The sequence below is a fragment of the Canis aureus genome, chromosome 8, assembly GCF_053574225.1.
Source record: "Canis aureus isolate CA01 chromosome 8, VMU_Caureus_v.1.0, whole genome shotgun sequence".
Lineage (NCBI taxonomy): Eukaryota > Metazoa > Chordata > Mammalia > Carnivora > Canidae > Canis > Canis aureus.
This window is the reverse complement of record NC_135618.1, coordinates 22316666-22344272: the sequence shown is the minus strand read 5'-3', so window position 1 is coordinate 22344272 and position 27607 is coordinate 22316666. Positions and strand designations below refer to the sequence as shown.

At 40.5% G+C, this 27607-nt stretch overlaps 1 protein-coding gene, 1 long non-coding RNA gene and 1 other non-coding gene across 16 annotated transcripts; 1 reads left to right on the top strand and 2 right to left on the bottom strand.

Moving 5' to 3' along the window:
• Nucleotides 1–23: 23 nt before the first annotated feature.
• DNTTIP2 (deoxynucleotidyltransferase terminal interacting protein 2) lies at nucleotides 24–16242 on the top strand. The gene is made up of 7 exons (XM_077905491.1): nucleotides 24–193; nucleotides 1176–2812; nucleotides 4767–4905; nucleotides 7970–8065; nucleotides 10293–10457; nucleotides 11841–11950; nucleotides 15197–16242. Exons 1-7 carry the CDS (start codon nucleotides 44–46, stop codon nucleotides 15288–15290), a joined length of 2391 nt encoding a protein of 796 aa, XP_077761617.1. The 5' UTR covers nucleotides 24–43; the 3' UTR covers nucleotides 15291–16242.
• On the bottom strand, nucleotides 4451–27607 carry LOC144318478 (uncharacterized). Of its 14 annotated transcripts, none has more exons than XR_013384399.1 (9): nucleotides 27343–27607; nucleotides 26294–26371; nucleotides 21807–21903; nucleotides 21586–21652; nucleotides 21075–21101; nucleotides 20826–20998; nucleotides 17330–17481; nucleotides 15665–16615; nucleotides 4451–4665 (listed from the first exon to the last, which is right to left on the bottom strand). It is a non-coding gene; the product is annotated as an uncharacterized LOC144318478 (long non-coding RNA). The 14 variants fall into 14 exon arrangements; XR_013384398.1 differs by lacking the exon at nucleotides 17330–17481 and adding an exon at nucleotides 21193–21282 and having other exon boundaries at nucleotides 4455–4665; nucleotides 15665–15748; XR_013384404.1 differs by lacking the exon at nucleotides 17330–17481.
• On the bottom strand, nucleotides 26858–26942 carry TRNAR-UCU (transfer RNA arginine (anticodon UCU)). Its single transcript is given in 2 exon segments — nucleotides 26858–26893; nucleotides 26906–26942. It is a non-coding gene; the product is annotated as a tRNA-Arg (tRNA).

Below are 27607 nucleotides of genomic sequence, written 5' to 3'. Positions count from 1 at the left end.
GGCCCGGACGAGATTTTCGTTATTTCCGGGATCCTCGCGGTAGATGAGGGCGAGGCGCCTCTTTGACGCACTTCCGGCGCGCCGGAACGGAGGCAGGCCGAGGTGGCTGCGAGCGAGCAGGATGGTGGTGACCCGGTCGGGGCGGCATCCGCCCGCGAGGGAGGCCACGTTGGCCGAAGACTCCCCACAGAAGGTAGGAGACCGCAGAGCGCCCTCGCGTCTGCCCGCGGCCTCCCGGAGCGGCGCCTGGGTGGGAGGGCCCGGCGGGGCGAGGCGGAGCGGCGGAGGGAGCCCGAGCGTGCGCGCGCTGCCGCCTCCAGGCCCAGGGCCAAGCCCGTAGCTTCCTCTTCGGTCCTCGGCTGCGGTTTTTTAAGACGGTCCCAGGCCTGGAACGGAGAGGCCAGGTCACTTGCTGGATAGTTCACGTTCGTGATGCTGAGGCCTTTTAACCTGTTAAAACCGTACGAAGGAGGCTTCACTCCGGGCTACCAAGTGTGAGGGTATTGAAGAGAAGGTTCCCGTGGTCACGTGGGGGAGCTGGTCGTGGCCCACAGCGCTTTTTTCTGGAGTGGGGATGGCTGCAGTGACGCCCCCTGGCGGCGACCAGGGGCTCCGGGCGTCCGCCGGCTCGGATTCTGCGGCGTGGGGGAGGGAGCGTTAATTCATTTATGCACGTCAAGGGGAGGGCAGCGACTGATTCCATAGGTGTGTGTGTGCTGTGACACAGCTGTGCTCAGAGTTAATATTTCCTTTCTTCGCCCTTCCCCTGTGAATCAGAATGTAGGTCCACCAAGCGTATTTGGCTTTTGATACTTAGGTGCAGAAAATTTTCTTTTCAATTAATAGTTTTGCTCCCCAAAGTTAGATCTAGGTCTTGGGTGAGGCGAGTGAGGCAGAGTCAGATCCAGTATATGTTTTTAATTTTTATTATTAAAGATCATGGGTACTGGTTGTTGTGAGGCAAGGCCTTGCAAATGCAATGTTGGATCCAGTGTTTAGTATTTAGTTGTTTTTTTTAAGTTGATGGTGATGGTGATGGTGGTGGTTTTTGTATTAATCTTGTTTACTGAGGTTTTTAGTACTGTCTTAAAATTTGCTCCTGAGAGGAGTGCCTCGTTCACTTTACCCTAGTTCCAGCCCTATCTAAATTACAGTGTACTTGTTCTGGCTTACAGACTTCTGCTGCTAAAAGAATTCACACACATTCAAAAGGCAGGAAGGAATGTCTACCTGTCGACCCAACTACTGCTGAATCACAAACCACTAGGAAACAAAGTCCAGCTTCTAGAACTCCTAAAACCAGAAAGAGGAAGAGTGGAACTACAGTCTCATTACCTGAAATAAACAAACCATGTACTGATGGAGAGATCTCTGAAGCAGAGTCAAATTGTTCTTCTGTGTCTGAGCTGCAGGATCTCATTTTAAGAGTAACTAGGAGACGGCAGATCTTAGTTGCATGCACCCCAGTGCCCAGTGTTACGAAAAGGCCAAAAATAACACCAGCACATCAGTCTCCTACTGAAGAAAACGATGACTCTGAAGCTGAATCACATGTCTCGGGTATTTCTAGAATTGTGGTGCCTACATTAAAATCTACAAGGACCAGAAGAGGTAAGGCTAAATCTGTAACAGATCCAAGCCAAGATTTACATACAGAAGCTATTTCTGATGCTGAATCATCAAACTCAAACATCTCTTCATTTTCTGGAGTTGCAACTATGAGAACGAGAAGTATGCAGAAGAAAATACAGGCACAAACTGAGGAGAAAGATAATGATGTTGTACCAGAAAATGAAAAGCATATCATAAAATCACCTATAAATTCAGAGGATTCAGATACCAGACAAGCAACCTGTTTACTAGCAAGATCTGTTTCTCAGATAAATGAGCCAAATTTCTATAATAATGAAATTCATAATGACTTCGATGATGATTCCTACCACATAAATTCAGAAAAAAAACGAATGGTGCAAAAACGCCGTTTTAATATAAAAGAGGGAAAACAGCCCAGTGTTGGACCTCTGAAAGAAATAACAAAACAGAATTGTAAGAATTTAAATGAAGAAGCCAAAGGAATAGTAGATGAGGAAAAAGAAATAAATAAGAATAATTCTCAGTTGGAGAGCCTTTCTGAACCTCAGGACACTGGCATTCAGGGGTTAGTTTCTCAAAGGCATTCAACCCCCCAAAGTAACAAAACCACATCAGAACTCTCAAATCTGAACTGTGAATCTATAATGAAATCATTAGCTCAAACATTTGCAGTGGTGGAAGTGGACAGATGGAATGAAGAGAAAGAGAGCACCATAAAAACAGGTGACTTCACAGAATTTGGTAATGGTGGTAGTGATGAAGAAGAGTGCACAGTTACTGGTATCAGCAAAGACGGGAATGAAGGAAAGGATGTAGATTTTGAGCGTGAAGCCAAACTATTCAAGTCTGAGTTCCACACATCCCTGGACAAAGGTGATTCTGTTTTCTTAGTTCTCAGCAGCGATGAAAGCCAACAGTCTGAAAACAGTGAGAATGAAGAGGACACTGTGTGTTTTGTTGAAAATAATGGTCAAAAGGAGTCATTAAATGGAGAATCAGAAAATATGTCATGTGACAATGCATTGTTTGTAATTGACACAACTCCTGGATTGAGTACTGATAAACATTTTTACCTCGATGAGAGAGACAAGGCAAGTGAGGTTGCCACTGAGGAAGAAAAAGAGGAGGAAGAGGATGAAAAAAGTGAAGAACCATCAGACCATGACAGAAATGAGTTTAGTGATGAAGACGACTTACTAAATAGCACAAAGTCTAAGCTGTAAGTTTTACCTTTATTTTTAAAAGTAAATTTTTTTAAAAAAGATTGTATTTATTCATGAGAGACACAGAGAGAGGCAGAGACACAGGCAGAGGGAGAAGCAGGCTCCATGCAGGGAGCCCTATGCAGGACTCGATCCTGGGACTCCAGGATCACACCCTGGGCCAAAGGCAAGCGCTAAACTGCTGAGCCACCCAGGGATCCCCTAAAAGTAAATTTTTGATACATATTTCAAGTGGCTGATTTACCATAAAAATATACACAGGAATTGAGAAAATTACTGTCAGGTTCTTTATGGAAGAGTGCTTTTATCCAGCATTTCCCTAGTCTATGGGTGCATTGGTTAGTCATATTTCTCCACCAGTGATCTATTAGAAATCATCTGTTAAGGTTTTCTTGCATGATTGTTAAGAGCAACATAAAATGGAAAGAAATTTTTATCTTTTCTTGATGCTAATTGTAGAGATGTTGAAAAATAGAGAAAAGTAATCACCTATAATCCCATCTATCACCCATTGAAAAGTGATAACTTTTGGGGTGGTTTCTTTAGCTTTTTTTTTTTTTTTTTTTTTCTGTTTTTGTTTTTCTTAGGCATAGGGCCGTGGTGGCAGTGCATCTGCTGGAAATACAGACGTCCTTGGAGAGGGTCTATACATTAACAGATGCTCGGTTTTCACTCTAAGCCAATGATACAGATCTCCGAGCCAATGATACAGATCTCTGAGGCTAGCCTCAAGCATACTTATTTTTTAAAAGCCACACTTCTTCCCAGGATTATTCTCATGTACCTTTAGGTTTGAGAATCACTGCCAAACCACTGCAGTAGAATGATTTTACTTTCCAGTGGAGATTGATCAAAAGCTTTTAACTACTCAGTTTATATGAATAAATAGGGAAGAAAATAACTGGAAGTCCAAATGTATTTGCTTATAAAAAGAACCTTTCAGTAATGTAAAAGTAGAAATTCCTTATAGCAGGAGCCCAGAACCAACTGATTTGGTAGATATGAGGTATGACTTGTGTATTTTTGGAAACCTCCAGTGGGAAGTACAGTTGTTCACCTGTTCACATTGTTTAAAAGTCACTGATTTAGAGACATTACCAAATGCCCTTAGTCACCCAGAAAAACATTCTAAGTTTGGATAACCTGCAAGTCTTTTCTCAGTGATTTTAGAGATGGAGGTAGTACATTTATTAACTCACTACCTGTATATGAAGTTGAGCTGAATTGCCAGATGTATCTCCTCTTCTCTGCAATTTCTTTCTTTCTAAAATCCCTCTATGAAGTCTACTGGCATATTGTATGGTCCTAATCCTCTTTTTTTTTTTAAGATTTTATTTTTATTCATTCATTCATTTATGAGAGACACAGAAAGAGGCAGAGACACAGGCAGAGGGAGAAGCAGGCTCCATGCAGGGAGCCCAATGTAGGACTCGATCTCGGGCTCCAGGATCATGTCCTGAGCTGAAGGCAGACACTCAACTGCTGAGCCACCCAGGCGTGCTTTTAAGAAAATCTGAGAAATAGATTCAGATGTGTTTCCAAAGGTTTTTTTCATTCTTCATTCCTCCCAGAATTTTCTTATAAATGATTTTATTAGATTTAAAACCTGTATTCAGTTTTTCAGAAACTCCATTGTAAAAATAAGATTTTTTTTTTTTTAAGATTTTATTTATTCATGAGAGACAGAGAGCGAGGCAGAGACACAGGCAGAGGGAGAAGCAGGCTCCATGCAGGGAGCCCCGATGTGGGACTTGATCCCGGGACTCTAAGATCACACCCTGGGCCGAAGGCAGAGGCCAAACCGTTGAGCCACCCAGGGATCCTCTCTTTTTTTTTCTTGTCATTGGCACTAAAAGGGGAGAAAAGAAAAAAGTGATCTTAAAAATATAATCTTAGTTGTTTACATTTTGATTTGATTATTTGATCTTTGAGTGATCCTTTCTTTTTCAGTCTGAAGTTGACAAGCAGCAGCATAGACCCTGGTATGAGTATCAAGCAGTTGGGTGGTTTGTATATTAATTTCAATGCAAACAAACTACAGTCGAACAAGAGAACCCTAACACAGATCAAGGAGAAAAAGAAAAATGAGGTAAGTTACATGGAGTGTCCTGTTGGTTTTTATACAACTAACCAATCACTTCTAGACATGATTAGTCCTTGTTAAGAGACTTAATTTTCCTGCACTGAAACACATTAGCCTACAGTGAAACCAAAATGCCTACTTCTAATTTCCCCTTAAGGTCCTAGCTATAAAAGATGACACTTGGAAAAATAAATTAATACAAGGTCAGCATTCCTCTTGTACCCACTAGTTATTCTAAGGGCTGTTTTTTTTTTTTTTCTTTTGCTATATTTTTAGTTCATAACTATTCTGGATGCTGTTGAGAATCTGAAAATTGTGAGTGCCCACTTCACCCCCCACCAGGAAAACTATACATGTGCACACACATAAAATTTCAGAAGGGAATTACAGGGTAGGTAACCTCATCCAAAGCCTCACCTTTAATTACATGGCATGGCTTCCCCCAAATCTGTATTCTCTAGCCTTGCTGCCCCTTCAGGTCTTTAAATTCTGTTGTGTCTGTTAACTGTTTATTCAGATGTGCTCAGGCACTTGACCTTTCTAATTGCCCTCCTTCACTTCCCTACCTGAACCAGCTACTTTAGTTATTCTCTGGCCTGGTTAATGATGCCAAACTCTCTTTTCCTTTTGCAGTCAATCACTGAACCTAGAGGATGCGGCTGCTTACATACTCTCTACTCTGTTCTCTCCTTTCCACCCCACTGTCACTGGCTAGTATAGTACAGACATTTATTTTTCATCTAGACTATTGGAGTAGCCTCCTTATTTTCTCCAAGCCACTCTCTGTACTTTTGATAGATTTCTCTTTTAAAAAACACCAAAAAGGGTGCCTGGCTGGCTCAGTTGAAAGAGCATGTGACACTTGGTTTCCAGGTCATGAGTTCAAGCCCATGTTGGGGGTAGATACCACTTCAGAACAACAAAACACAAACCTGACCATGATATTCTATTTAAGTCCCTCAACATTCAGAGTGCCTCTGTACCTTCATCTCTGTCCACCTGCTGTGTTCTTGCCACTGAAGACCACTGTAGTTCCCTGAACATACCCTGCTTTTTCTTTTTTTAAAGGTTTTATTTATTCATGAAAGAGAGGCAGAGGGAGAAGCAGGCTCCCTGCAGGAGCCCGATGTGGGACTCAATCCCTGGACCCTGGGATCACACCCTGAGCTGAAGGCAGATGTTCAACTACAGGGCCACCCAGGCGTCCCAACATACCCTGCTCTTTCCCAAGCCAGTGCAGAGATCATAGATCACTGCCTATGGGAGATGTTCTCTGACTCTAGTCCTCTGCACCACCTCCTCTGTGCTTTTGCAACACCCAGTATCAATCTGATTCATTATTGATCATATTATAATTATAATTTTACTGTTTTTTTAGCTTTATATTCCTAAAACAGGATTTCTCAGCCTCAGCAATATTGGTATTTTGGGCTGGATAATTCTTTGTTGTGAGGAGGATGTCTTGTTCATTGTAGGATATGTAGTGACATCCCTCGTCTCTACCTACTAGATGTCAGTAGCATCCACCACCCCCCCAGCTGCTCTGCACATACACATGCATCCACACGTACCCCAAAAACGTCTTCAAACATTGCCATTTGCTCCCAGTTGAGAACCACTGTCCTAAAGCACACTATAGTACTTGTCATGCAACATGCTCTTAATCTGCTAAATAAATACCTTGTTCTTATTTCTGAGTCAAAGGAAAATCTAGATTGCTGCTCTACTACCCAGAAACTTCTAGGGGATTTGGGGATTTCTGAATTGATAATTTCAATTGTTACAGGCCAAATTAGTATTTCTGTGAACTATGTTGAGGGCTATGGAACAATCTTTAGTTCATACCCTATGGGAGATGACTAGTTACCCTGAGGCACCTTTTAGTCACATAAACAGTATTATGACAATATTGGTTCATCCTATACAAAAAATGAGAGTTATTTAGGAAAGGATTAACAGGTTTGACCACACAAAGTTTTAAAACTTACACAATTAATACCTTAACAAAGACAAGTTAAAGACCATAGGTTAATTCCACTAAGGTACAAAATACAGTTCTACAAATTAATAAAAATGACATATAAAAATGAAAAAGAACTCCAGAAAATACAGGCATCTCCTGTAGAAGACTTAATATATAGCTAATAAACACACAAAAAAGGTGATCAACAGCAAACGAAAACAGCCATGAGGCATCAGTGACTACACATAAAAAGGTAAACCCAGTGTTGGTGGCAATGTAAAGAAAAAGGCACTGATTAACTGTTGGTAGGACTTAACATTACTTGAATACAAGGTAATTTAGTAGTACCTGTCAAAATTTAAGTTGATGCATTTTGGAATCTTATAATCAAATATGCAGAGATGATGTTTGCAGTGTTTAATGGAAAAAGGTTTAATGGAGACTTAAACTGAATGTCAGAAGAAAAATTGTAGAGCATAACAGCTATTAGAATGAAGTTGATCTATGTGTGAATTGATACTGAAAGAACATCTAAGATATTGTTGAATTACAAAAAGATTTGTCTAGATAGAATTATTTCATTGATAGGACAGTAAGTATGTTGTTTAATCAAATCTGTATCATTGTACTTAATAATACAGTCTTCTTAGATCCGAGGAAGCTGTTTAACCAACATCAAAAGGATTTATTAAAGACCTAGAGTTTTTGTTTGTTTTCAGAAATTTCAAGAGCTATTATAGCATTTGTTCTTGTTGACTTTATTTTTCAGTTGTTTGATGCAAGTGGCTGGTTGTAAACCAATAAATACAAGTTAGACACATTAATATAAATCTGATGTGTGCTGATTCAGTTCAGAAAAAGAAATTTAAGATGAATGAAGTTTCGTAAAATAATCCTTCAATTTGCCTTCTAAAACATTTTTATTGTGATATAATTTACAAACTTAAGGACTGAAACAACTTTGTAGTAGCATGATTGTGTATAAAGTAGATTAATATATTTGGAGTAGTCTTCATTGTGAGAGATGTTTCTCTTATAAGGAAAAAGATGTTGGAAAAAATTTTATGATATTCTGATACTATTTTAAAACTAGTTTAATATTTTAAGCTTTTGCAGAAAGCCGTCATTACTCCTGATTTTGAAAAAAACTACTGTGTCCCACCATATAGCGAATCAAAGCATCAACTTCAGAAAAAACGCAGAGTAAGTATAGTGACTTATTATTTAGGTTGTTAAGGTGTGTTTGACTATATACATTCAGCTTACAAAACATAGTTGTATAATATAAAAATATGTACTTCAGGGCACCTGGCTAGCTCATTCGGTAAAGCATGTGACTCTTGATCTCAGGGTTATGAGTTCTAGCCCCACATTGGGTGTAGAGATTAGTTAAGAAAATAAAATCTTAAAAATATATATTGGCAGGGGATCCCTGGGTGGCTCAGCGATTTAGCATCTGCCTTCGGTCCAGGGTGTGATCTTGGAGTCCCGGGATCAAGTCCTGCTTCGGGCTCCCTGCATGGAGACTGCTTCTCCCTCTGCCTGTGTCTCTGCCTCTCTCGCTCTCTCTGTGTATCTCATGAATAAATAAAATCTTTAAAAAAAAAAAAAAAATATATATATATATATATATATGTATATATGCAAAGTTATCACAGAAATTTAAGGGCCCATAAAATACAGTTCCATAAACACATTTTATATAGATTTTCACAAAGTGAGAGTCCACCAAGTGGTGCACAGAGAAGACGTGTTTGTTTTTTTCTACCCCCTCCCCCCGGTTTTTTTAAGATTTTTAAAATTTATTTATTCATGAGAGAGACAGAGACACAGGCAGAGGGAGAAGCATCAAGCTCCCTGCAGTGAGCCTGTTGCAGGACTCAATCTCAGGACCCCGGGATCACACCGTGAGCCAAAGGCAGATGCTTAACCACTGAGCCATGAGGTGTCCCATTTTTACCTCTTTCTTAAAAACAGTGACAGCCAGCATATAAGGTCATTGTCCACACCTCTTGGCTTATAGGTACTGTTCACAAAGAGCTAAGAGCTCACTGCAGGTCTTTGTAGAGAACTTAATATAGCCATCTAAGTCAGCCCTGGTGGCTCAGCAGTTTAGCAGGATCAGACTTGGGATCAAGTCTCACGTCGGGCTCCCAGCATAGAGCCTGCTTCTCCCTCTGCCTGGGTCTCTGCCTCTCTCTCTGTGTCTCTCATGAATAAATAAAATCTTACCAAAAAAATCTTATTTTTATCTTAAAATAAAATCTTTAAAAAAATCCTTTAGGAGGCAAATCTCCTCCTAAAAACCCGGGTCTCTGTAGTCTCCCAGTGAGAAGGTAGGAAACTATTTTCCTTTGTGAAAATAGAGGATTGTTTTCATCTGCCATTTCAATAAATGTAAAAAAGTTATCAAGAGAGCTTGAAGAAAATTTGAGGATGGTGCTCCAGTAATGTCTCATCACTAATATGGAGGAGCATGCTGGTACATGGTAGACACTCCATAATGTATGAATGAAATAAAAATAAAACTGAATAACTTGCTAAGAGTTTCCCAAAGAATAGAATTTTTTTTTTTTTTTAATTTTAGAAATGATAGAAATTTCTGAACTGGTTGGGGTAAATGACTGAGTCACCCGGGTGACTGAATAAAAATGTTAATATTTACATAGAAGCTCCAGATGTGAAAACGTTTTTATACATTCTCTCTTGTGTAGGCTATATTGCACAATAAAAATTGATGGTGTGTGTTGTTCTCCCAGCAAGTCAGCAGTTCTTACTAAGATAAAAAATAAATAAATTGTAGGGGGAATTCCCGAGTGGCTCAGCGGTTTAGCACCTGCCTTTGGCCCAGGGTGTGATCCTGGAGTCCCAGGATCAGGTCCCGCATTGGGCTCCCTGGAGCCTGCTTCTCCCTCTGCCTGTGTCTCTGCCCCTCTCTCTCTCTCTCTCTCTCTCTGTCTCTCTCATGAATAAATAAATAAAATCTTTTAAAAAATAAATTTTAAGGAGACCTCATTTATGAAACTGATGGTACTATGCCTAATTTACCAAAGAAAATACCATGATTTAATTTCTTTTATGAAAAGTGAATCTGGGGATTAACTTGTTATGTAAAGTAACTTCATTTTTTTTTCATTTATTTTTTTTTAAGATTTTATTTATTTATTCATAGAGACAGAAAGAAAGAGAGGCAGAGGGAGGAGAAGCAGGCATCATACAGAGAGCCTGACGTGGGACTCTATCCAGGGTCTCCAGGATCACACCCTGGGCTGCAGGCGGTGCTAAACCGCTGCGCCACTGGGGCTGCCCTTTCATTTCTGTCTTATTCATAAAGTTTTCTATATATTTTGGAGGGAATGAGGTATAGCTTATACAATGCTTATTAAAGGTAGAATGTTCTGTCTAATTGTTTTTGAAATCTGAATTTCAGAAAGAACGACAGAAAACAGCAGGTGATGGCTGGTTTGGTATGAAAGCTCCAGAATTGACAAATGAACTAAAAAATGATCTCAAAGCACTGAAGATGAGAGCTAGCATGGACCCAAAAAGGTTTTACAAGAAAAATGATAGGGATGGCTTCCCCAAGTACTTTCAGGTATGAAAAAAATAACAATGGCAGTGATGTTCGATGGATTTTAGTTTGGAAAACACTGTAGTGTTCTTTCTGTTTACTCTTAACATAGGTGAATATTTACAGTGCACATATGCTTAGGCTGTATAATAATGGGCAGAACCCAAATCAGACAGCCATTTGGCCACCAGCTTGTAATGGTGGTAACTAAGTTTCCAGGTCATACCTCTAAAAGTTAATGGGATCTCTAAGTTGGGTATATCACATATGAATAGTATTAGCCTAACAGAAAGAATCAGTACATAATGGAGGAGGAAATAGGGAATCATTTGTCCCAAACTCTTCTCCAGATAGAGGGAAATCCCCATGCAAATGCTGAAAATAAGTTAAAAGTTGGTTTTCAAAGTGTTTTCAGATGAAAATCCAGTTGATTCACCCTCTAGTGAATCTAGTCAGCTTCATTTTGTTCTTCTTTCTTGTCACTTATCTGAATTAGTCTAATAGTCCTTCACCTCCAGGTCTGATCTCCCTTCTAGTTCATCCTCCACATTGTAGCCAAGTCATCTGTTCTTTTTTTTTTTTTAAGCACTCTGTTCATGATACACTCCTGTTCAGTAATATTTTCAATGATTCTTTATGACCTATAGGGTAGAGTCTCTACAGCCTGCACTCTGACCAACTTACTTGCTCTTCTTTTATCACATAGCCCTCTTAAGCTACAACATACTTGGAGGCATCTTGACCTGCCTTAGGTAGAATTGGTCACTTATTTTTTCAGAGCATCTGTAGTGTTTTGTTCAGCATAATATGTTATGCTTTAGTCTTTTAGTTTCTTGTCTGTGGATTTTCCTTAAGACTATGAGCTCCCTGCTGGCAGGGACTCGGATATTCTTTATTTCCCACTTAACACAGTACCTGGCACATAGTGGACACTGTAAATTTTACTTGGTTGAATGTATGAACAAATGCAGAGTGGTTCCTAAGAAGGTTCTATGCTGGTAGCATTCATGATAACCCAGGAGATCAAATGGGTGTGTAATAGAATTTATGTGTCAAGTTTATTAAATTGGGAGACTAAAGAATTTGATATTCTCTGTCCCATTTTTCTAGTTATACTGTTCATCAAGAATTTACTGTCCTGCCTAGCACTAAGTTATATGTAATATAAAAGGATTTTTGGCTTTCCTATAAATTCTAAGGAAATGTCTTTAGTAGTACCCAGTGCCAGTTGAATAGGTGACTTATTTTTGCTTTTAAAAAAGTGCCAAAACTAACTTTAATATTGGTATCATTTAAGTTAGGGTTTCCATTCCTTTCTATAAATATACTTTGTTAGAACTTCCCTAAAATATGAAAGCAACTTAGCATTCAAGTATTGCATGACTTCTTTCAATCAATTGCTTGTAGATTGGAACCATTGTTGACAATCCAGCTGACTTCTATCATTCGCGAATTCCCAAAAAACAAAGGAAGAGAACTATTGTGGAAGAACTGCTGGCTGATTCTGAGTTTAGAAGGTAAAGAAATTCATGTTTCACTTCATATTATTGCATGCTTTCCTTTAGAATATACATAAACTTTAAAATTTCAGGTAACTTTTAAATGCTTTAGCAGTGTCTCAACAGCACTATTTACATTTGGATGGGATAATTCTTTATTAGGGGGAACTGTCCTGTGTAATGTAGAATGTTTAACAGCGTCTCTGACCTCTACCCACTCTATGCTAGTAGCACCCCATCCCCAATTTGTGACAGAAATCACTACCAACATTTCCAGATGTTCTCTGTGGGGCATAAGCATTCCCAGTTTAGAACCACTGTTTTAGATGGAAGCTTGAAAATACTTGACTGCTAGAGGAAGGTGAGCCTGCAAAGGAGACTAGGAAAGAATAGCCAAGGGGCCATTAAGAAAACCAGGGTGTCACAGAAGCCAAGGAAGGAGAATATAACGAGCAGATAGAAACTGGAGGTGGTAGTTAATAGGATTGAATGCTGTTGAGAGATCAAACTGGGTGATGGGCATTAAGGAGGGCACATGATGTAAAGAGCACTGGGTGTTACATACAACTGATCACTGGCCTCTATCTCTGAAACTAATAATACACTGTATGTTAATTGAAATTAAATAAAATTAAATTTTTTTAAAAGATTGATTTATTTATTGATGACAGACACAGGCAGAGGGAGAAGCAGGCTCCCTGTGGGGAGTCCGATGTGGGACTCGATCTCAGATCCCAGGATCATGACCTGAGCCGAAGGCAGACGCCCAACCGCTAAGCCACTCAGGCGTCCCAATAAAATTAAATTTTTATAAAAACCTAAAAACTTATTTGGATTTACATGGAGATCATAGCTTTCTTGCCAGCAGTTTTAGAGGAGTGTTGGGGAGGAAACCAGACTGGAGAGGATTGGAGAGTGAGTTGAAAATGAACAATTGGAGACAATTCTTTGAAGTTTGGGGGGGGGGGGTGGGGCAAGGCTAGTAGTGAGTATGGAAGAGAAGGATTTTTTTTAAGATGGGAGCATTTAAACAGCTATGTATGTATTATAGGAGATTTAAAAGCATACCTCATATTAGAAACCCTTGTTGAACTTCAGATGGTTTAATAGCCAAAGTAAAAATCAAGGGTTTTAAAAACTTTGTCAGCATGGAAAACAAATTTAACACAAGTGTTACGTAAGTTACCTAGTTTGTCTGGGTAATGGTAAACATTTTAGAAATAAGCAGTGTTCTTTGCTTGCTTATTACTCTCTTGGAAGTTTATTACTTGTTACTTGGAATTACGCATTACTTGGAAATCTCAACCCCCACAGAGCTTTAATTATAACCTGTATACTGTTGGCTTCCAAATGTAGTGTCTAGTCCAGATCTTTCCTGAGTCCAGACCCACATATCCAGCTGCTGTCCCAGGTTTTCTCACAAGCACCTCTAACAGCTCACTTGGTCTTTTCTGACCCCAGTCTTCCAGTACAATCTAATCCTCTCGCAGTGTTCTTTTTCTCGTGACTGAACACTATCACTATCCACCCATTAGCAAGTCCTTGACACCTCCTCCTTCAGTCACACATTCATACTGTCAGTCTCTCCCATCTTCCTATCTCTCAAAGCCTGTTGTTTTTCCATCCCCACACAGGCATGGCGCAAGCTGAGTCTTTGTTTATTAACTGTATATTTTGGTTAAAAATTGACCTGTATTTTGTAATCTCAATGATAGCAATCTTAGAAGTCACAGCAGTGTTGATGGGGCTTTCACTAAAAAATAATAGCCTGAGGAAGTTGGAGGAGTAAATTAGAAATTTGGTAGAATGAAACTCTACCAAATGAAATTGCAGGTTAGAGGTAGTGTTATTAGCTCATTGTTCCCATACTTCGGTCACTGAGTACCATTTTCACAATGTTTGTATTATTTCCGTGCTGCCTGCTTTAAAAGGAAACTTTATATTGCCTACTATAAATGGGTTTGTTGGCTTATAATTTTTGTAATATGCAAGATAAATACTTTTAAAGTAATTGCTGATAGGTATGTAGTTATTGCCATTTTAATTGTCTTCTGGTTGTTTTTATAGTTTTCTCAGTTCTCTACCCTTGTGGTTTGATGGCTTTCTTTAGTGTTATCTTTAGATTCTTCTCTCTTTTGTGTATCTGTTATGTTTTTTTGATTGGTGGTCAGTATTGGATTCATATGTAACATGTGTACAGCAGTCTGTTAATTTGATGTCACTTAAGTTTGAACACATTTGACTTGGTTTTGTTTCATTTTTAATGTAATCTTAGGTTTGTTAGAATGTGTGTAAGTTGTGCTACTGACTTCTTGTGGGATTCAGTAGGCTGTAGAGTTGTAAAAGGCTTAAGAAGCTTCTGTTTTATTTATTTTTTAAATTTTATTTATTCATGAGAAGAGAGAGGCAGAGACATGGGCAGAGGGAGAAGCAGGCTCCATGCATGGAGCCCAATGTAGGACTCCATCCCAGGACTCCGGGAACATGCCCTGAGCCAAAGGCAGACGCTCAACTGCTGAGCCACCCAGGTGTCCCAAGTAGCTTCTGTTTTAAAGAGAACATTAGCTAATCCCTCAGCTTTAGTAATAACATATTTAGGTAACACAGTGAAAGTGGTCTAGAACAGTTTTATATAGTTAAAGAATTTTAATTTTTCCTAATCAATTGTACTGATAAGCCCTTCTTTTGAGCTTCTGTGGACTACATTTGTCCATATTTACCCTAATGGAAATTAAAATTAAGAAACTTTAAAAATATTCCTTTTAAAATAAAATAATATCATATATCACACTGACATATATTTTGATGACCAAAACAAAAATGATTTAGTGCAGATCTCTTTAATATCCAGATAGTTGGAGCCTCATACCTACTTCTGCATCTGTCTGCTGTTTTTACATTTTCATTCTACAAAAATGTTGAAAGCATTTAACATCATCTGGTAACTGGAAATGGTGTGTGGACTTACAGTGGCTGAAAGTTTTCAAAAACCCTCCCTTATGGTTGTCACTTTTTTCTCATTAGACTTTATGAAGGCTTTATGCAGGCTTTATGAAGATAGGGACTATGGTTTTGTCTTGTTCACTGCTCAGTCCCTCAGCTCCAAGTATGGTTCCACATGGTGGAACTTAGTACAAATATGATAAAATAGTGAAAATGCAAAAAAATTTTTGAGATTTAGAAGTTACACCACCCCACCACAACACCCATTACATAACTTCTAAGGTCATACTTTAGAACTTAAAGGCTTGTTTTTCTTTTTAGGTACAACCGAAGGAAGTATACGGAGATCATGGCTGAAAAAGCAGCAAATGCAGCAGGAAAGAAGTTTCGAAAGAAGAAAAAATTTCGCAATTAAGATTCACCGAGCAAGCCATACTAAATATTTTACATCTCCCTTTATTTACTCAAGATATTTTGTAAATTAGCATCATCACACTAATATAGACTGGCCCTGTTTGAAAAAAGTTGACTAGAGGGAGAATTAGTCACATATCCCTCGAGATAAAAACAGGTGTGTCTACAGAAGACCCACACATGCCTATTAGACGCTTTGAGGAAGAAAAAGAAAACTTTGACCATTTTAAGATGATTAACATTTTTGTAAAGTTTTCAACACTTGGTTATTTAAAGAAAATTGAGTTTAAAAACATTTAGAAAATATAAAGTTTGTTAACGTATACAGAAAACTTGAAAATTACATAATCAAAGCTGAATAATACTGTAATTCACCTGTGTGTGCAGGGAGATGGTAGACCAGAAATGCCCTTTTCTAAGTTCAGGTCCAGAAAATTGGTGAAGATGGGATATAGAGATCTGCTTGATAGAAGTATAAAAGTCATGGTTGAAACCAAAGTATTCTTGGAGCAAATATATATTGGTATATAATGGAAGAACTAAAGTTATGAAAGTTATAATTTGATTGAAATTATAAAGAAAGACTTAAAAAGTTAAGACTTCCAAGAAAGTTTGGGGTAAAGGTACACAAAGCAGAACTGTTTTCTCTCCTTAGCAACTAAAACAGGAGGAAAGATTAATTATATCCCAATTGTGTTGTATTCCAAGTGAATTAGGTTAAATCAGCATAATTTTAACTTAGCCAGGAATAATTTTAAAGTGATTCAGTTTATTTCATCTCCAATGGCAGAAGTACTCACCCTGGCTAACCTGCTTGTGGCACCCAAAGAGTGTTGCCATTTCTCATAATGCTTCTTAGTGGGTTCTTCCTTAAATGTCATTATTTATGGAACTTGTTTTCCCAGCAAACTGCTTCCAGGGGACTTCAGTAATATAAAATCTCCTATTTTCTATTTATTGCTTGGGATCATAACCAACATGGTAATAGTAACAATGACATTTGTAGGTGGAGTCCGGCAAGTATCTATCTATTCTTTTACAGAAAAACTTTTATTCTAAGAATATTAAGTTTTGCTTTCCACTGGGTAAAATAAGGACCTGTTATGAAAGAATATCAAAATGAGAGGGTTTTAAAGAACAAGAAAAGGGAGGGTTCGGTACAACCTTGAGTAACTGGGATAAATTGATGGGCTCCCACTCTTAGAAACAGTGTTAGAAGAAAACATCAGATGACAAAAATGTTATTAATACCATTTCTGAGGTATGTCCAGGTATGTTTTCAGTTCAGTCTCTCCATCACTGACAACTGTTGTTCAGAGTGATAACCTAGAGCATTTTATTCAAAGTTTTCAGTAAGGGTTAAAACAAAAGAATGCTTTCTAGCTGTTTCCCAAGCATCTGACTAATTAAAATGTAAAATGCAAGTCTTCTCTATTACACAAGTTAAAAGAAGTGAATTACAAACAGCTTCCAAGAAGCAGGGTTAAATAGCATGACCTATAATTAAATGTCATAGCTTATCACTTTTATCAAAGAAGTGAAACCTCAAAATGAACTTGAGTAAATACGAAGTTAGAGAACAGTTGGAAAGAGGTCCTGAAATGGAAAAAGTTCTCAGCAAATACTTAACATGAGGAAGGCAATGGGTGGTGGATAGTGTATGTTCCAGATAGTGTAACAGTGCATAACCGATTATCCCCCAGAACTTTGACTCAGAACCACCACCAAGTTATTATATATCCTCATTTGGTGGGTCAGGGCTTGGCTAAGTAATGTGCTCTACATGAATCAAATGAGGTCACTGACTCACCTAGTAGCTGAGTAGATTTGGAAGGTTTAAGACCCTTCCCTTACATGCTTATTAGCACCTTTGTATTGTTATCTTCTAAAAATATGGGAACATGTGAAATTTTTCTTCAGGATAGCACAGAATTGCTATAAAACCAAAAGATAACCCATACACTTTGTGTGGCACTGAAGGCTCTATCTAGCCTGGTTAAATGGGCTGAATGCAGAGCTACTTAGAAAATTGTACTCTACCTGCCTCCTTGCTTGTCCTGAGGTAAAAGGAGTCACTAGATGGAAGTGAGCCCAGAATACCGGGCTGTATTGTTACAAGTGAAGAGAGATGCTGTAATAGGTCAGAAATCAGCCGCTGTCAGTCTTCTGTTAGGGTGGGCCTGTCATGTGCTCTGCCAAAGAAGGTGGGAAACGACTTGGGGCTTTCCTAAGCCAACCTTTCTCTACTAAAGGTAGGATGATGGGAACAAAGGTTCCTTCACAGCTTATCTGAAAAGCCCTACAGTCGGGGTCTCTGCCAGCTATACACTGAGAGGTGCTTTCCTTCCTCTGGCTCTTTGGTTACAACCAGAGCTGCAAAGGACGGACTGGTAAGTTGAGCACCAAATCCTGACCTCACACCTCATGTAACATACTGAAATTCTGAGGTCTTGTTCACTAAGGGGAGAAAAAAATGAAACATGGATATGAAGACTGGTTAGATTTAGTTCCAATATCAAGTCTCAAATTTCAGTGTCCATTCCAGTACCCTCCTTTCCACTCCACTTTAGCCAATCACTATAACGGCTTTAGGCTTGTTCAGAGGTCAAGATTCTGAACTAAGTATCCCAATCTGTTAGCCTTCTAATCCAACTTTGGCTGCACTTTGGAATTACCTGAGGTGGCTTCAATAATATGGACAGCTGGGCCCCACCCGCAAAGACTGTGAACTCTGGATCTCAAGCATTTCAGCCATTCTTATGCTCCCAATCCTCTACCCCATCAGGATACATTTTTCTCCCTAACCTGGAACAATGGTCAGACATTTAAAAATTCTTTGTGTGTCCCATGTCTATCCTCAATTTTTTTCTGTTACTGTCACCTGCCAGGCCCAGCCAGGGAAATATCCACTGTTATCTGTCTAGATTACTGAGATTTGGAAAACTACCATAAGCTACAGACTCTTGGCTGGGCTTTCACTGCTCCTCTACAGTTCCTTTATTCAATTATGACTACTTCCCACCAAATTCATTCAGTCTGCAAGTCAGCCAGTCACCACAAAATTGAGTTCTACAGATTATTTAACCACTAGGGTACACCAGTGAAGAAAACAGCCTCCAAACCCAAAGAGCTTATAGGAGACCTAGCATATTTCTACTCCCCCAGAGGCCCCCGACTCCCACTCCCCCCCCTCAGCAGACACCTTGTCTCCAACTTTGCTTACCCAGCCTAGTACATCTAAGGCCATCTAACTCCTCATGACCCCACCTGTCTACAGAAACTTCCTACATGTATCCCAAGTGTTCAGTGTTCCCCCCCCTCAACCTTTTGGCCAAGAAATGTCATCTGACACAGGTTTCTGACCATGAAACTTCAGCTTCTCAATCTGTGTAAGAAGATAAGCTTGTCTGCTTCTCCTATCTTGCTGCTACTTTTCTTTCACAGATTTTCTTTATCTGCCTACCACTTGGATTCCCACATTGCCTGCTCTCTTACCTTTCTCTATACTGTAGAACTTGTTATCTTGGCCTCTGTCTCCTTCAGCTTCTGCTTTACCTCTCTACAGTGGACTCCAGAGTTTCCCTCCTTACATCTCTACACCCCCTGCTCCAGATGCATGTTTCCAAATAATTAATATGCCCTTCCAGGTATCACAAAGTCCTCTCAACCTCGTACCCAGAACCTGAGATGACTACCTAACTAGCACCGTGCTGGCACATGACAGGTACTCAGAGGGAAGCTACTCTTTCCCTGTTCTCCATCCTCCCCATTAGGGAAGGCTTCCTAAAACAGTTTTTAATGGAGACTTCCTGTTTTTTGTTTTGTTTGTTTTTTAAAAACCTGTTACCCACTTCTGCCTGACAAAACATGCAGAAATGCCTACATTCAAAATTTGGCATTCAGGACCCTCTAAGATAGGAAATAATGCCACCACAGGTTTATATTCCCTATTGCTCGTACCCCTACTTCATTTGTGCTGGTCATTTGCCTGTTTCTCTGCTCTGGACTGCAAAAAAACTACACTTCCCAGATTCACTTATCAACTGGCTTCCCAATAAGGCACTGACCTAGGACAGGAGGGCCAGAGGAGGAGAGAGAGGGTATTTCCCTCTGCTTTAGGCTGGGTTGGGAAATCCAATGGCTCCGCCATTTCCCAGTCCCTACCACGTAGCCCTCCACCACTGGATGGCCCAGGCTTCCGAGTTCTGGTAACACCATCACCTAATGTCCCTTTGGCGCTAGGGGTGAGAGGTTTCCTACTTTTCCAGTCTCTGGGCTGCCTACACTTAAAACGTCCATCACCTGCGTAACAGCTCCCTATATTAAATTCTTTAGAGTGATGCATGTTTTTGCCTGGACCCAACTGCTGCATTTCAGCCAAACAAAACTATTGATAACAGATTGTTCAGTCAGTGAACATATATTGAATTCTAGGTATGCCAGCGACTGCCAGATACGGTGAGTTTTCACCTTTTATGTCTTTGTTCATACGATTAACTGCACCTAAAATTGTCCTTGCTTCTCTTCCACCTAACAAAACACTGCTACCTTTCAAACTTGTAAGAAGCCAGCATCTTGAGCATCTACTCTGTGGAGGGTGTGTGCCCAGGGAAGGAATGAGGTCATCTCTAGGCATCACAGAACAGTCTACAGTTCATACAATGTTTTATCAGATTTTCTCTACTGACGTGTATATTCTTGAAATTCCCATTTGACTGCTTTAAAAAAATATTTGTATTTAACAAACACTAACTGCCAGGCACTGTTCTGAGGACTTACAAATACAGCTGGTTTTTATGTAACCATTTATGTAGGTATGTACATATGAAACATTATATACATATATAACAATTTAAGTAACCTTAAGTAAACCTATGAAATAGGTGCTACTATTACCCTCATTTTATAACTGAAGAAATGGAGGCACAGAGAGGTTAAGTAATCTGCCTAAGGTCAGAGCTCGTAAGTATAACTCTGTCACACTTACTTTAACCTGCACTATAGCTATCTGCATACCTGTTTCCACATCACCAACAAAAATTGAACTTTTTTCCTTTCTTCACCAGTTACAGAACACATGATTTTTTACCTGAGATTGTGGCTATGTGGGAGGGGAAAAAAAGCTATGATTTTTCACCTCTTCATGGGACATAAGTAAAAGCAGTATGCGCAACTTCTGGGAAGTATCCTTCAGAGAAGAGTGAGCTTGAAGTGGGGCTCTGTCCCTTTATCTTCTCCCCACTAACTAGTAATATTGATCTGATGGCAAGGAAGGAGCAATCTTCTTGGAACATCAGGAAAAAGCTACATTTTAAGGTGAAAGAATGAGAAGGAGCCTGGATCTCTCATGATCAAGTAGTTGCCAGTGCTTGAACTTTTCACGTGAGGAAGAAACCTCCATCTCTCCAAACCCATTGTTACTTTGAGTCTCCTGCCACTCACGCCAAAGCCCATCCTAATTAATGGGATTATCCATCCCTGGCTCCCTGCCCCACACTAGAGTGAACTCTAAGAAAATGCACTCTATCTCACTCACCTTTGTATTTGTTTCCAATGTGGTTCTTTGAATAAAGCTCGTACTCAAAAACACATGTCAAATTGAAGATGAATGAGCTTATAAAATATTTTTTAAATGCTGATGGATGTAGAAGACCCCAGATCAGGAGGAAGCTGGAATGAAACCACTTCCCGGCCTCTGGTCTTTAGAGTCTGTATGGACCACAGGCAGCGATAAGATAGGAGTGTCTCTGATCCTTGGGGAAACTCCCTCTTGGTCAATACCCACCTGGAATCCTGGGTATGTGAGGCAGAGCTGTAAAAGAGCACAAAGAAAATAGGTTTTCAAAATAAACACCTTTAATTTTCCCTTCACTTTCATGCTTTTATCCCTGATCTCTTCCTACCTGCCTCAGAAGAGCAGACATTTGCCCATCATTCCTAGGCTAGTCTTTTCACCTTACTCCCATACCATCTTTGCATCTTAATTTTCTCATCTGTGAAATGGGGATAATTATTACTTATTAGGATCTGGGGAATAATTAAATGACAAGAGCTACATAAACTTGCTGGCATTTAGAAAAATACGAGATCTTTTCCCTTTCCTCTCGACTCCCTTCTCTAGAAGCAACCTGTTCCATCAGTTTGTGGAGAGAATACTTTCTCCTAGTTTTCTTCCCACCTCTCCAGCTGCCCTTTCTTGGACTCTTTGAAAAACTCCTTCTTTGCCTATCCTTCAAATGTCTGTGCCTTGGGTTTCTCCCCATACCACCTTCCTAGTTCCAGCCTCATTTTCTTACCCAGACAACTCCAAGTGCCCTGGTCTTCCAGCTTCCTATCCTGCACTCTTCCAGCCAGGCATCCACACTAGAGAGTCTCCACACATCTAGTCTCCACACTAGAGAGAAACCACACATCTAATCACACTGCTTCCCACCTAAAACTGATTCAGTGGTTTCCCACTGCCATTAGGGTAAAACCCACAGTCCGAGACATGTACAAGGCTTTCAGGACACCCTACCTGCTGGAATCACTACAGAGAGACATCTTGTTTTAGTGTTTCCACTCTTAACAGGGGGAGCTCCTAAAAGGTACACTTATGGCTGAGATCCAGCATACTGTAAAATGTAAGGAGTCAATAAATGTTGAATGCAATTCAGAAAATCTTCAGTGGATAAGCAGTATCAGAGCTGCCCATTTGAAAGTGATCTAGGAATAGACAAAATGTTTTTTTTTTCTTTCATCATTAGTATTAGGTTTTGTTTTCCATTTTTTTTTAACTTGACTTTTTTATTACAAGGATAAGACTGGCTTATTTTGAAAAAATTCAAACATTATAATGAGATATAAGTTTAAAAAGGCGGCCTTCCATCCCTTCACATCACTGCTCCTCCTGCTCCAGCACTGTTAACTATATATGCTTCCAGAAAGTTTCTATGCACATGAGATCATAGTAATACACACGTTATTACTATCATTATTAGCATTATTTAACACAAGTAGAATCATGTTAAACATGCTCATTCTCATATTAGCTTTTTTCATATAGTCTTGGATATTTTTCCATAGCAGTATATATACATCTTCATTTTTTTAAAGATGTATTTATTCATGAGAGTCCTCCTTTTTTAAAGGTCTGCATTGTATTCAATTATATGGCTCTATTATACTTTCTTCAAACATTCATTATTTTTTTAATTGAGTATAGTTGGCATATATTAGTTTCAAGTGTACAACACAGTGATTGACAATTCTATACATTACACAATATTCACTATAAGCAGTTACCATCTGTTCTAGTTTGGGGTCATTTTAAATAATGCTGCATTTATGGTAGATAAATAAATGTCAATTTTTCTAAATACACAAAAAATGCAAAATATTAGAATACTAAAATAAATATACATCACAACCAAGTAGGATTCATTTCAGGAATTCAAGAAGGGTTGATTATTAGAAAATCTGTTAATACACTGCACAATATCTGTTAATATTGTGAAACCTATGAAACCTCCATAGGTTACTGACAAGTAGGGATAGTTTCTTAGTGATAAAGTGTGTGTGGGTGTATGAATGAATGCATGTGCACCAATCCCAAAAGCTAGCATCATGCTTAATGGAGAAGCATTCCTATAATGGTCAGAAGCAGCACAATTCAGTCCACTGACACCATTATCCAAAAATTAACATTTTCTGGAGATACTATCAAATGCTATTACAAGAGATATAATAATGAGGCCTAAGAATTAGAAAAAAAGATAATAACATAATTATTTGTGGGTAGGTGATATGTTTCCAGAAAATACAACATAATTAACTGAAAAAACTACTTTTCCTTTTAAAAATTGAGATAAAATTCACATACCAGAAAATTTATCCCTTTAAAAATGTGCAGTATACTGGGTTTTTGGATATGCAGAGTTGTGCAGTTACCACTACTCATTCCAGAACATTTCCATCACTCCCCAAAAATCTCATCATATACCCATTAGCAGTCATTTCACATTCCCCTTAGCCCCAGCACGTGGCAACAACTAATTTACTTTATGTCTCATTAGATTTGCCTATTTAGGATATTTTATATAAATGGAATCATACAGTATGTGGTCTTTTATGACTGGCTTCTTTTACTTGACATGATGTTTCCAAGGTTTATCCATGTTGCAACCTGAATCAGTATTTCATTCATTTTTATTGCTGAATAATAATATTCCATTGGGGGATCCCTGGCTGGCGCAGCGGTTTAGCGCCTGCCTTTGGCCCAGGGTGCGATCCTGGAGACCCGGGATCGAATCCCACATCGGGCTCCCAGTGCATGGAGCCTGCTTCTCCCTCTGCCTCTCTCTCTGTGACTATCATAAATAAATAAAAATTAAAAAAAAAATAAAAAAAAAATAAAAAATATACTTTAAAAAAATAATATTCCATTGGATAGATACACCACATTTTGTTTATCCACTCATCAGCTGATGGACATATGGGTTATTTATTAAGAATAATGCTACTACTTCTTGTTTATTAAGAATAATGCTACTATGAACAACCATGTACAATTTTTTGTCTTAACATATGTTTTCACTTCTCTTGGGTATATACCATACCTAGGAGTGAAATTGCTGGGTTATATAACTCTGTATAAATTTTTGACTAATTGCTAAACTGTTTTCCAAAGAGACTACCATTTTACATCCCCACTGGCAACTATGAGGGTTCTAACTTCTCCACATCCTTGCCAACACTTGTTATTGTCTATCTTTATTCCAGCCATCTTTGTGGATGTGAAGTGGTATCCCACTGTTTGGAGCTGAAAAATCATTTTAAATAGTAAAATAATTAAATTAAGATGGCTGGATATAAATTTATTTATATATATATATATATATCAAAAGCCTTCTTATATACAAACCATAATCATTTATAAAATATAATGGAAGAAAAAAATCCCAACAAAAAAGATAAACTATCTAGGAATAAAGTTAACTAATAAGATATGTGTGTCTGTGTGTGTATTTAACATACTTTTTAAGGGCATAGAAGGACTGAATAAATGGGAAAGCATGTGTGTTATCTGCCCGCCCCTGCTGCTCTGAATAGAAAGATGCAACATAGTTCAATTCTCTCTATATTAACCTGTAAAAAACATGAATCCAACATAAACATCTCCTAAGATTAGAACTTGACTAGCTGTAACTAAGGCCCGTGTGAAAAGACAATGGAGAATTATGGTTTTACCCAAAGACCCAGCCATTCTGGCATGCTCCTTATTAGCTGCATCTTCCTGTACAAGTTACCTAACCTCTTTGTCTCAGACGCTCCTTTCGTAAAGGGGGATAGGATAATACCTACCTGGTAGGGTTGTCAGGAGGATTAAATGCCTTAAAAATATATAAAGCACTTAGAACATTACCTGGTATATAACAAATGCTAAATTAATGCTAGTTGTTATGTGGGGAAAAACAATTCAAGAATAGATGAGGGAAAAAAATCTTCAAAGAAAGTTATGAGAAAGGACTGGCCCCCCTAGATATAGAAACACAGTTCTGGTGAATCAGAATTCAGACAGATCAACGGAACAGAATAGAGAATCCCAAAACCCAAATGCAAATGGAAATTTAGAAAATGGTAAAAGTGGCATTTCAAATAAATGAGTACAGAGAAGAAACGTGTTCATTACGAGTAATTCTGGGACCAAATTCCCACTTCACCCCTTATACAAAAGTATATTCTGGATGAAATGAAGATTTAAGTACAAAAATAAAACCATATAAAACACTAAAATAAAACATGATGAAATTATTTAATAATGAGTGCTAATAACCCCAAACATAGAAGCCATAAAAAGTTTGATAAATCCAAATATATGAATATCACATACGAAATCAAAAGGCAAATACATTGAGGAAGAACAATTCTAACACATATCATAAAGCATTGGTTTCCATAATATGTAAAAAAAAAAAAACAAAACTCCAACAAACCAGTAAGAAAATGACCAATTATGCAATAGAAAAATGAACAAAACCTAAGAATAGATATGTCATAAAAAAGAAATACAAATTAGTCTACATATGAAAAAAATGCTCAGGGATCCCTCAGTGGTGCAGCGGTTGGGCGCCTGCCTTTGGCCCAGGGCGCGATCCTGGGGACCCAGAATCGAGTCCCATGTCGGGCTCCCAGTGTATGGAGCCTGCTTCTCCCTCTGCCTGTGTCTCTGCCTCTCTCTCTCTCTATCATAAATAAGTAAAAATTTTTAAAAATGCTCAGCTTTCTTTCATAATAAAAGGCATGAATTGACACTGCAGCCACCATTTTTCACCTATTTGGTAAGTCACACGCCCTGAGGACATGGGCACTCTTGCACAGCGCTGGTCAATCAGGTGTAATCTCTGTGAGAGCAGTGTGGCAAGATCTATAAAAAACGCACAAACTACCCTTTGACCCAGCAATCCAACTTCCTAGAATCCATCCCACAGGTACACTCGCACTTGAGTACAATAGTGTAAGAACAAACATGATCACCGAAGCATCGTAACAGGAAAATATTTTATGCCTCAATGAGCCAACTACTGGGGGCTGCTGAATCATTAATGTACAGATTCACAACGGAACAAGTGCAGCTCCACCTGTGTTAGGAGGTCAAAAAGCATAGCCTACGACCAATCGTGTGTCACCTCTACCAACCTCCACCAACATGGAGACAATATTATGCAAAAGTGACATGTAAAAAAAAGAAAAGTGACATGTGCCTAAAATAAATCTGAAAATATTTCCAAGCAACCATCTTCACGAATAGCTTTTAAGAGAGAATTGCAAGGCTAAGTCAGATACAGGGACAACAGAGATGTTTACTTTTCTTTGTACCTTTTTTTTTTTTTTTTTTTTTTTTTGCCAATTCTGGATTCTGCATTCTTTGGCAGAGAGGGCGTTACACTGAATCCTGAAAATCCCATTCACTCGTGCCTTCACTGATTCGCATTTAGAGAGGTGGGACCCTAATCCCGCGCAAACCTGGGAGTCGTCAGATGACGGTGCTGGCCTGGAAGAGCTGACGGGCAGGTGGACCTCGGACCTCAACGCACTGCAATCCTGCGCGAGAACAGCGTGCATTTTAATTTTTAAAAAATGCAGATTCCTGGGCTCCCTCCCCTTAGGACTGAATTCGAGTGCAGGACCCCACTCGGGGGGCAGGACCCCGGTAGTGAGGACTCTGAAGCCTGCAGGGCTGCAGGGTCGGTCCGCGGAGCGCGGCGCAGGGCGAGGCGCTGCCAAGGCCCCTCACCCTTCCCGCGGCCTCCCCGGAGTCACGGTCGCGATCCGGGCCACCAGGCGTTCGCCGGGAGCGCGGGGGCCGCCGCTGGGCCCGAACCGCGAGGCCTGGCCGGGCCCGGACCCCGAGCCACGGAGCCGAGGGAGCGGGGCTGGGAGCCGGCCGGCTGCGCAGCGGCCGCCGACGCCGCGGGCAGGAGGAGAAAGGGCGGCGGAGCAGAGGCCAGCTCAACCGTCTGGGGGGAAAAAAGAGGGAGTAGGAAAATGATGGCGTCAGAAAATAAATTTTGGGGGAGGGAAAAACTGCGACTCCGCCGGGACTCGAACCCGGAACCTTTGAATGTCCTCAGCCTCTAGAAGTCCAATGCGCTATCCATTGCGCCACGGAGCCACCTGTTGGAGTCTCGGCGCATCTGCTGTGTTAAGCCAGAGGCGACGGCCCCGCGCCCTTCCCACCGCCCCCTCGGCCGTTCCCGGGCCGCCCGTCCGCGCAGCCGAGGCCAGGGCGCCGCAGCCCGGGCCGCCGCCACCCAGGGCGAGCCGCAGGGGCCGTCCCTCGCCGCCGGCCCCGGCCCCCGCCGATCTGAGGGCGGCCACGGCCCGGCCCCCGGCCTGCCCGGGACAAACCACGCCCGCGCTCTCCGGCCCCGGCCCCTTCCTGCCCCGAGCGCCCCCGCCTACCGGCTCTCCCCGGCGGCCGGCCGCGCCCCGCCCGGACCCGGACCCGGACCCGGGCCCGGCCGCCGTGAGGCGGAACCAGCGGGCGGAGGCGCCGGGCACTTACGTCGCACCTCTCAGCGGCCGATCTCGAGCGGCGGCCGCTGGCGGGTCCCGGCTCTTCCCCGGCCGGGCCGCGGCGGCGTCTGTGTGCGTGCTTGTGCGTGTTTTATTTGCGCAGGGTTCGGTAAAACGGGGTGTGGGTTGCATTTCGCCCCCCACAGACCCGGAGCCGAATTTCGGAGGCCTCCGGGCCCTGGGGGCCTGCGGGGGTCGACGCGCCCCGCGCCGCAGCGGCCTCCGAGGGCTCGCCCGGGGCCGCCAGCCGCCCCCAGCCCG